This window comes from Lotus japonicus, chromosome 1 (genome assembly GCF_012489685.1).
Source record: "Lotus japonicus ecotype B-129 chromosome 1, LjGifu_v1.2".
Lineage (NCBI taxonomy): Eukaryota > Viridiplantae > Streptophyta > Magnoliopsida > Fabales > Fabaceae > Lotus > Lotus japonicus.
This window is the reverse complement of record NC_080041.1, coordinates 88,824,924-88,835,626: the sequence shown is the minus strand read 5'-3', so window position 1 is coordinate 88,835,626 and position 10,703 is coordinate 88,824,924. Positions and strand designations below refer to the sequence as shown.

Sequence of the window (10,703 nt, the reverse complement as noted above, 5' to 3'; positions counted from 1 at the left end):
TCATCTTACTCTCCTCTAAGGTCTTCTTGCTCTCTTCCAGTTTCTTCTTCATCTCATCCAATTCATGCAATGTTTTGGTCAGTTCAAATACAACTCTTGTATTTGCTCCTTCAAACACATATTCATCATCCCACAAAAAGAAGCCACACTTTGGTGGTGACTCAAATTTAAACGAGAAAACCATGAATGTGTCAACAAGGAAGATTATTATCACTCTTTTAGTGAGTGAAAATGAAAGGTTTAAAGGATGATTGCACACCTTCCAATTTCTGCACCTCCATAACTTCCTTCCTAGGTTTGCGTCACTATGGGAGGTCAGGTAAAGAATCCTTTCTCCACAGTCACAGAATCCTCGACACATAACAACGACAGCAGGAGAACGACCACCGGAAGTGGAGGCACAACCAGAACCGGAAGATGTAGCCTTACCCATGATGCCCGATTCGTGGAGGATGAAGTTAGTGGGATGAAGATGATGCTCGATTAGCACAGAGAAGGATGAATGTGATGATGAAGATAATGGGATGATGAAGATGAAGCTCGAATTTGGGGTTGAAGCTCGAAATTGGGGGAAACTCAAGAACCCTAGAACATGAACTGAGGATTTAGGAATTCAGATGTTATGTAGCATGAATTTAGGTTAAAATTGGATTAGGATTAATGTTTTGGTTTACTTAGTTAACATTATGTTATTCAATTTTATTTATTTTTAATCGAAAATAAAAACAAAAGCCATGTCATCTCATTAATTGGCGTAGCATGTCCATGTATGTAGGATGGCAGGCCAAAACTCAGACATGGTGGTTTGGCTCACCAGAGAGTCTATTTCCGGAAGTTACTCTGGGAAGAGACCAAAACCAGCGCTCGCTCATAGTTCAGGGATCATTTACATATGTATCCCTTTTTTATTTAAGAACTAACTTAAGCCTTTTGTTTCAAAAAAAATAGCCATTAAAAAGATAAAAAAAAACTTAAAAGTAGAAATAAGTAGTTCAAGAAAGGAAATGATTTCTTTCTTGTGAGAGCTTCTAACTGTCATCTCTTTCACATTTAGTTTCTACTTTGAATCCATCCACTTCAAGATCACTATTCTCAAATTTCAACATCGTTCTCTAAACCTCACTCGTCAGAGGCCATAGATTCTGCTAATTCAATCCATCAGAGTAGCATGTTAGGGTTTTGGAAATTCAGCATCAGAACAAATTCGAAACCCTAGATTCCACAATTCCATCACTCATGTCGTTTTGATCAACTTCGGGAACTGCTCACTGATTTCTCCGTCGATGGCAATCATCGGCGACGCGCTCCGGCAAGCGTTTATGCCGAAGCGCGAGTACGAGAGTCTCAGGGAAGAGGAAAAAGCATGGGGCAAGCTTCAGAGACCTGTGACGGTGGCTTTTGTGGCTGTGATATGCGTCGCGATATTCGTGTGCACGGTTATCAGTTTGAGAATCGTGTTTCCTGGTAGCGATGCGAGGAGGCCGTTCTGCGTCGATCGAAGGATTCAACCTTTGCAAATTGGAGCCAAAGGTGGTGGCTCTGATTCTTCGGATCTGTTTCCTGGCGCTTTCTATCTCACGGACCAGGAGATGGCTGATTATTACTGGATGGTTGTGTTTGTTCCATCGATGGTGCTTTTCTTGCTCTCGGCTGTGTATCTTGTTGCTGGTAAGATATTTGATTTCATTGTTGCTTCTGGTTAGGTTTTTCTACCTGATTATAGTGTTCTGAATGCTCTGTTTTTTGTGTGTTTATTTTCAAGCATTGGTAGAAAAACAAGAGTTGGATAGACAAATTAGTTAGAGCTAGAGAGAGATAAAGGAAAGTAGAAGTTGAAAGAGATTTAGAGGCAAATAGTTTACTTTTAAACTTAATCTATGACATAGCTCTATTGGGTCACATCACGTGATCTATATAGCCAATTGCCGCCTAGTGGGGAAGAGGCTTGAAATAAGAAGGTGCCTAAAATTTAGTCACAGAGAATTTCGACTTTAATGTCAAAAACATTTGTAGTTTTTAGTATAATAATTAAGAGAGTTTCGGGCGTAGCAGATCTGCTTTATGTTATAGCATTGAAGAAATTCAGGGGTGGGCTGTTTGAAAAAACAATGTGGGGAAGAATTGTATTGGATATCGTCCTTTCATGGAATATGATTTACAATCACCACCAAATCTGAATTATCTCTGGGGTTTTGATGAAATTAATTCCTTACTTGTTACATCATGGCTAAAGTGAAGTCTCATTGAGTTAAGAGCGTAAAAAGGTGCATAATGATGGTTATTGTCAGTAAAAAAGGATTTGAAGAGGGGAAAAATGCCTTAGCTTACTTGGTGCAAGTTGAATTGGTGAGATAATTGAGTGCTCTTGGATTGTGTCCCTACTTTAGAATGCAAATTATTATGATTTCTCATTTCTCCATAAACTTGTCTAGTTTCTGATTTTGCTGAAATTTGACGACAATCTTCACTCATAAATATATGGGTTATTTCCAGTATGCTTGATACCAGTCCAGCAATGGAAGTATGGGTTACCTCTGAAAATTTTGGCCTATTGTATTACTTGATTTATTTCTAAGATGAGAATCTAGATGGGGGAAGTTTCTACCCTATCCAAGCAGGGTAGTACTACGTTCACAAGTCTTAGAATCACAACCTCACAACCATACCATATGCTTCTTCTAAATGAAATATTTTTCCTTTTACACTTTAAGAGAAGCTCCCTATACAGCTGCACAAATTTGTGAATCCAAGAGTTCCACAAATAGATATTACCCCACTATGAGAGTATTTATTGTTTGTCATTTGTGATTTCCAGTACAAGCCTCTGACCTCATTGTCATTTTAGATAATGCCACAGCCCACAGATTCAACCATGGAGACTCTTTTTTGACATATTTGCTAATAATGTGGATCTAGGATTGTCAGCCAGTTAACTATGTTCTGAAATATATTCAATTTATGTAGCTTTAGTTTTTGCAGAACTTATAATCCTTTTCTATTTGGGATTTCTTGTAGAATTGATGATGTTGGAACTTATATAGGTCAATGGTTTGTTGTTCCCACCACTAACAGTGTGCTTTCTTATCTTATCTCTACATCTTACATCTCCTCTCTTGATCCGAAGTTTGTTTTTAGCTGTAATGTATTGTACAGATGCAGCCTCTATAATAGTACAATTCTTCTTTGGTGGTATAATAATATTTACTTGTGTTGTATGAATGCCGAATTGATTGTTCCTACTGTATTATCTCGTCACTGGAATTTATGTTTTTATGTTAATGTCTTGCTATATTCATTTAAAAGTTCTATGCCATAATTATGGAGAATATATTTTGCTTATGCTTGATTTTTTTGTTTTATATCATAATTTTCTTCCAGGCATCACTGTAGCTTATTCTGCTCCAACAAGGCATGGATGCTTGAAGGTGGTTGAAAATAATTACTGTGCTTCAAGACGGGGTACATTTTTATCAGTCAATGATTTTTCCACTATTGTGCTTTTTCTAGCATCTATGTTCATCCGACTCTGAGCTTTTTATGGGCTCAAAATTTATTGAAATATTTTTGTTTCTTTGGATAACCTACAGGTGGCGTTCGCTGTCTATCCATATTGAATCTTATCTTTGCTATCATCTTTGGTCTTCTTGCCTTGTTTCTTGGTTCAAGTCTCTTGACATTCATGAGCAACTGCTCTACACCTCTGTTTTGGTGCTATGAAGTTGCATCATGGGGATTTGTTGTTCTATATGGTGGTACTGCCTTCTTCCTGAGGAGAAAGGCAGCTGTGATTCTTGATGAGGGGAGCTTTAGTAGTCGGAATCTAGGGCTGGAAATGCTGGAAGCAAATCCCCTGGAAGTCACCCCAGAGGTCGAAAGACGAGTTAATGAAGGGTTTAAAACATGGATGGGTTCATCCCTTCTTTCATCTGACGAAGAAGATGAACCTGACAGTTATGAGGAGGCACCTCATTTAACACATACTAACTCAAACAGGCAAAGGCTCTGAACTCATAAATTTCAGCGTTAAGAGCTTGACATCATCTTTTCCAGCCTTTCATGCCTTAAAGAATGCTGGGCTGGTATGGGATTCAGTTTTAGAAGAAAAAATGTTTTGACATGTATCATATGACAATACAAGTACTGATTAAAAGGAGTATGAATTTGGTGCTCCTTTGAACTACGATTTAATATGGTCCATTAGGGAATTTTAGTTTAGTTTGTTAATAACTAGTATTAAATTGTGAATGACCAAGCTTAACTTTCCTAGGGTGGATTGCAAAGCACTCATGCTGATTTTCTCTATCTAGTCCTTGCCTTTAGACATGGTTTGTGTACTTCATTTGCAGCTAATTTTGAAACTTATAAGAAGGTCGTGGAGTCAAGTATTTTTTTGGGTATGCATAAAAGTATATTCACCATAGGCCCTTTGAAGTGAGTTAAAGTCTTTTACTTACATTTTATTTAAGCTAAATCCTTTGTGGCCTTGTTGCAGTATAGTCTTGGAGCAAGCTGCCTATCTTTTTCGAAAGATCTTTTGCATTTTAAGTAACCAAGCTGTGCATTGAAAATGTCTTATCTTTTCAATGAATATTATAACCTGAAAAAACATAGAATATGGTGGTTCTATTTTTTGAAGAAAATTTCAGGGTGCCTTAATCGAAGGCTGGGAAGCCCCTAGGGTTAAAATAACATTTCCTAGGATCAAAAAACATTTACAAGGTCTACATTTACATTTTATCCTGTCCCATGAAGAAGAATGGGACTTGAAATTATGACTTATTAGTTTGTTTTTTCACGAGTCGTTGGATTGAAGCTATGAGTACGGATAAACGGCACTTACATCAAGTAACTAAGGAAAGACAAACCCTTCGTAAGCACAGAAGAACACTATTACATTGCTATAAATAAATTACTTTGATCACAAAATCACAAACTAACATAATAAAACCAAAGTAGTGAAAAAGACCTCTTCTTAATCTGATATGACACAAAATATACCTATAGTTATTTTTTTTATATCAAACCCATTGCCTTTTCTTTGGTGTCTGTTTCTGAGGCCTTGCTGATTCTATCAGAGCTACAATTTTGCCATGCTGGTAAAGACTTAGATACAATACCATTTATTTTGTTGGTACTATCTTCAATAAAAAAATGACACATGAGCATATCACTATTCAATTTAGACATTTAACTATTTTTTACTGTAAATATTCCATTTTTTTATTTTGATTAGAGAATAGCAAGAACAACATGAGCAGAATAGAAATCATCCTATAATGTTAACCTGGAAAGTATTGTGCTAACATAGGGTAAGTAATGAAAATTGACAATGATGATTAACTAATGGATTAAAATCATCTCATGTGAGTTTTTCATGCTATATATATATATTTTTAGAAGAAAAATGCTAATAACACTCATTTTAATATTTTTTCTTAACTCAATTTCATTAATTCTTTGAAATACATGTGAAGACAATTTTTTTTTCAAAAGCAAAAACAATAATACACAACTTATCTTCCAAAATGGAAAAGGGCCTCAAACGAGGTCAAAACCCAGAAAAACAATAGGCCCAACAAAACACTTAGAAAAGAAACCAAAAAGCCTTATGAACAAAACAATTAAACAACCCAGAGCAAGGAAAAAGGGCAAAACAAAAAAAAAAACTTTGCGGGAAGGACCAGGACCACCAACAAGCATAGGAGAAACCTACCACCACTACTAACATGACCTGCAAGCACATATCCGGGTCTAGGCCGCTCATTGATTCAAAGTAGTCTCATGATAACAATCATAAGTATGCTTCAAAAAAGCACTTCTCGCCCTAGTCATTGCACTAAAAGTCTTTGAAAACTCTACCGGTAACACCGTCAATTGATTTTCTTTGTTTGCTTCCAACATTCTATTTCCATATGAGAGGTCTATTTAAAATATGAGCCGCACATAAGTTAATAAATAAAGATAGACTAAATAAAATAAATTTATGAATTTTTTATATATTGACACCAAATTCATAAGGCTTTCAATTTAAAAATAAATTAACAAAATAATAAAAGTAATTTTTTTTTGTCAAAATGAATTTTATAACAGCAGAAAACCCCCCACAACAATGCCTCAGTATATAAATAAAAATCTCAGCTAATCCACTTCAGCGTCCTATCGCGGAAAACCCTAATCTACCAGTATCAGTCTCGTAGAACCTCGAATCAGTGTTCCAAAGCAAACATGGCGTCTCAGGATTTCGATGAGCAGCGGCAGCCACCACAAGAAGCCGGGTACGACCCAAACTACGTCCCCGACTCCGTCAAATCCTTCGTCGTCCACCTCTACCGCCACATCCGCGAGAAGAATGTCTACGAGATCCACCAGATGTACGAAACCTCTTTCCAAACCCTATCGGAGCGTCTCTTCAAGGATACTCCATGGCCCTCCGTCGACGCCGTCGCTCACTACGTCGACAACGACCACGTCTTCTGCCTCCTCTATAGGGAGATGTGGTTCCGCCACCTCTATGCTCGTCTTACCCCCACTCTCCGCCAGAGGATTGATTCGTGGGATAACTACTGCTCGCTCTTTCAGGTTGTGCTCCACGGCGTTGTGAATATGCAGCTGCCGAATCAGTGGCTTTGGGATATGGTTGATGAGTTCGTTTACCAGTTTCAGAGCTTCTGTCAGTATCGTGCGAAGATGAAGAACAAAACTGAACAGGAAATCGCTCTCCTGAGACAGTTTGATCAGGTCAGCTACATAACAAGCTGTTAATTTTGTGAAATTGCTTACATATTCAGAATTGTGGTTGCAATTATGCTGTTATTTGTGTGAAATTGGGAACATATTCGGAATTGTGGTTGCTGAAAGCGATTTTGTGCATGTTTAGAAGCTTTTCTACAATTGATTTTTAGGTTTAAATCATTGCCGGTTAGAGAAGCTTATGCGAGTAGTTTCTGATTCTCGGAATTGATGATGAGCTGATTCAAACATGCTATTGAAATCCTGAACTAACTGTGTTTGTTCTGTTAATGTTTATGGTTTAGGCATGGAATGTTTATGGGGTGCTGAACTACTTGCAAGCGCTTGTGGAGAAATCTGCAATTATTCAGATTCTGGAGCAGGAGAAGGAGGGATTGGAGCAGTTTACTGCTACGGATGGATACGATTACAATGGGGGAAGCAATGTGTTGAAGGTTTTGGGGTATTTCAGCATGGTTGGTTTGCTTAGGGTGCACTGTCTTCTGGGGGATTATCACACTGGTCTTAAGTGCCTGCTTCCTATTGATATTACTCAGCAGGGTGTTTACACCAGTGTCATTGGCAGTCACATCACTACTATTTACCACTATGGTTTTGCCAATCTTATGCTCCGCAGGTCATGACTTTTGTTGCTTTATTGCTTAAGTTGATTGTTTGTTTTATTGTTGTGTATGATGACCAATAATTTTTAGATTAATATCTTTACAATGTTAGTGATTGGTGTTGTCTTTACTTCTGAAGAAAAAAATTACCTGCTAAAATCTTAGTCGTTTGAGGGAGCTTTGCAGTGTTTGCTGGATGAATGGTTTCCTTTTTTTGGTATAGTTTGGAAGTGTTTATGTACCCCCCCTAAAAAAAGAGTTGGTAGTGTTGATTGTGGTTGTTGGTTGTCTTATATTACCTATCATCTTGTAAAATGCAAGCATGGAATGAAATTATGAATGTTTTCTTTCTGTAGCTTTTATGGTTTATATATATATTACTATTGAGGATTTAAAATTTATTCATGGATTAGAAAGCAGAGAACACTCAACCACTTTGGAGTATTATGTACTTGCAAGCTTCATCTTATTTAAAGACCGGACCAACATATCGTTGGTGTTATTTGTCATATATGGCGGGTTTTTGGCTCTCCACCATGGCCGATATCCCGCTATTACTTGTCATATATGACGGGTTTTTGGCTCTCCGCCATAGGCCGCCACCCGCGATTAACAACCTTGTATATTATCCCATACTTCATTTTTGGAAGTAGTGCAATTTAAGTATACCATGTCACATATTGTTGGCTTATAATGATGCTTCATTGAAAATGGCTGTTTGAACATGTGTTATGAAGAATTTAATTCCACAGGATGTTTTTTTTTGTACATTATTTTATTATTATTGTTTTCCCTTCTCATTTATCTTTTTACATGTCCTAACCTGTAGCCTTTTCTACAGATATGTGGAAGCAATCCGTGAATTTAACAAAATCCTCTTGTACATCTATAAGACGAAGCAGTATCATAATAAATCGCCACAATATGAGCAGATACTGAAGAAGAATGAACAAATGTATGCCTTGCTGGCAATCTGCCTTTCACTCTGCCCCCAAAGCAGGCTTGTTGATGAAACTGTGAACTCTCAGCTCCGAGAGAAGTATGGTGAAAAGATGGGTAGAATGCAGCGTTATGATGATGAGGCTTTTGCCATGTATGATGAGCTCTTCTCATATGCATGTCCCAAGTTCATTACCCCATCAGCACCTAGCTTTGACGAACCTCTAGTAAATTACAATCAGGTATACCTTGGATTCCATCTGTGTTCCAGACTAACAGAAGCATTTTTTAGTGTGTGCGTAGCCTTCCAGAAAAACTTCAAATTTGAATTTAGCTCCAATTGACTTCAAATTTGTTTTCTCTATATTATTTTACTTTTGAATATTTCTCTCTGCTTCCTGGGGGGTATACATCTGATTTGAAATACCTAACCTCATTAAAGAAAGTTAATGAACTATTGAATGTGAATTTTGGCACTTGAAGTTGAGTTCCTATGAGTTTCATTAAGAACTAATGTTTTCAGTATTTTCCCCCCACTTTTCTTCTTTTGAATGTTAATTTATTTGTTTACACTTCACACATTTCTTGCTGTTAATCTTATATTGGACCTCAATTGACACCTTGAGCCTGTATGGTTTAGGGCTTTGGTTAAATAAAAGGTTTAGAATTATCTGTCAGAGTTGCTCAACTTGTCAGAGATAATTGTTTAGATGTTCTTTTTGCGCTCTTTTTTCCTATGTGAAATGCTAAATATTATTTGTTTTGTCAGGATGCTTATAGACTTCAATTGAAATTGTTCCTTTATGAAGCCAAGCAACAACAGTTGTTATCAGGCCTCCGTACCTTCTTGAAAGTGTACTCAACAATCTCCCTTGCAAAACTTGCAAGTTACATGGAAGTGGATGAACCCACCTTAAGGTTGCAACTTGCCAGACATCCAATTATTTTAGAATTTACTTTATCAATATGAAATATAAATTTGGACATAAGTTGACACGCACTTCAATTTGATGCTTGGCAGGACTATCTTGACGACATACAAGCATAAGACACATGCTGTTGATAGTGATGGAAAAATTACATCAAATGCAGATGTGGATTTCTATATTGATGAAGTAAGCGCTATTTCCCTTTGCTTAATACTTTGCTCATCGGAGGGGTTCTTATTTCTGAATACTGCTTTGAAATGTTAACAGAATTTCTGGGCCATATTAGCGCCAGTGTAATTTTCAGTTGAATTTATAGCTTGATATTAATAGCATTTCCTTGCTAATTCTTTTCTGAATTTATGGTCGTGTCTCTTTGAGTTCAGATCAACTACGTCCGTTGTTGTTTTGTATGCTGAGAATAATGCAAATGAATAAGAATGTTATTGATGAATGGAATCCCTACTTGACTACTTTTGTGAATGCAATGAACATTGTTCAGGAATTCATATTAGTTTTCCTGGTTGAAGCTGAAAATTATGTTTCACGTTTTTGATGAATGGAATCCCTACTTGACTACTTTTGCTAATGCAATAAACATCGTTCAGGAATTCATTTTAGTTTTCTTGTTGTGAAGCTGAAAATTATGTTTCCTGAATTGAACTGTATGCCAGTTTCTGATGGTGCTCCAATATTTACTTAATTGACTTTTTCATTTGCTGCAGGACTTGATTCATGTTGTGCAGTCTAAACCTGCCAAACGTTATGGTGATTACTTCTTGCGGCAGATCGTCAAGGTAGGATTGCGTCTGCAGTGTGATGTATATTTTTCAGGTCTGCCAAGTATTGTTATTTCTTATATGACCAATTCGTTCTGTCTTGTATGCAGCTTGAAGGGGTGATCAACGAGATGGACGCTATAAAGCTGGAGTGAGTTGTTGCCCATTAGCTCCTAAATTGACTTCATAATTTATCCTTTTTGGTTCCCTGTTTTACTTTGATTATCAGGCTGAATTTTTCCTGAGGAGTCAGTATGTTGTTTGGAGGTGGAGGATGTAGTTAGCATTCTAAATGTAATTTTAACTTTTCTTAACTTAAGTTGTTTTATCTTAAGAAATAACCCATCCATTTATTGTTCCAAAAAAGAGGCTTAAGAAAGTTTCATTATTCTGGTGATTTACTCGTTCATATTCACGATAATAGGTGAACACTTTGTTGTGTTCAGCTACTAAGTTTTAATTGACCAGTAGCAAGATTTAGTAGCAAGATTGCGTCTTTTGTTTCGTAACCCGACATATTATGATACTATAGCTCAAGGTGTACTTTAAAGTTTGAGCTCGAGATGATTGCTTAATCAAGTTGATTAAGGGCCCGTTTGGTGGTCAGGATATGATATGTAAGCAGATAGCAACAAGATATGATAAGAGCAGGATAGACTCTTATCCTATCCTGTGTTTGAGTTGTCCATGATAAGAACAGGATATGA

General features: G+C 36.9%; 2 protein-coding genes across 2 annotated transcripts; both read left to right on the top strand.

Moving 5' to 3' along the window:
- Positions 1 to 1,002: 1,002 nt before the first annotated feature.
- On the top strand, positions 1,003 to 4,302 carry LOC130727541 (uncharacterized). The gene is made up of 3 exons (XM_057578695.1): positions 1,003 to 1,668; positions 3,379 to 3,459; positions 3,588 to 4,302. The coding sequence occupies exons 1-3, from the start codon at positions 1,284 to 1,286 to the stop codon at positions 4,004 to 4,006; spliced, it is 885 nt and encodes a 294-aa protein (XP_057434678.1). The 5' UTR covers positions 1,003 to 1,283; the 3' UTR covers positions 4,007 to 4,302.
- Positions 4,303 to 6,121: 1,819 nt separating this feature from the next.
- On the top strand, positions 6,122 to 10,393 carry LOC130727540 (uncharacterized). Its single transcript, XM_057578694.1, has 7 exons — positions 6,122 to 6,738; positions 7,035 to 7,366; positions 8,194 to 8,533; positions 9,061 to 9,209; positions 9,313 to 9,406; positions 9,943 to 10,014; positions 10,107 to 10,393. The coding sequence occupies exons 1-7, from the start codon at positions 6,226 to 6,228 to the stop codon at positions 10,149 to 10,151; spliced, it is 1,545 nt and encodes a 514-aa protein (XP_057434677.1). The 5' UTR covers positions 6,122 to 6,225; the 3' UTR covers positions 10,152 to 10,393.
- The last annotated feature ends 310 nt before the right edge of the window (positions 10,394 to 10,703 follow it).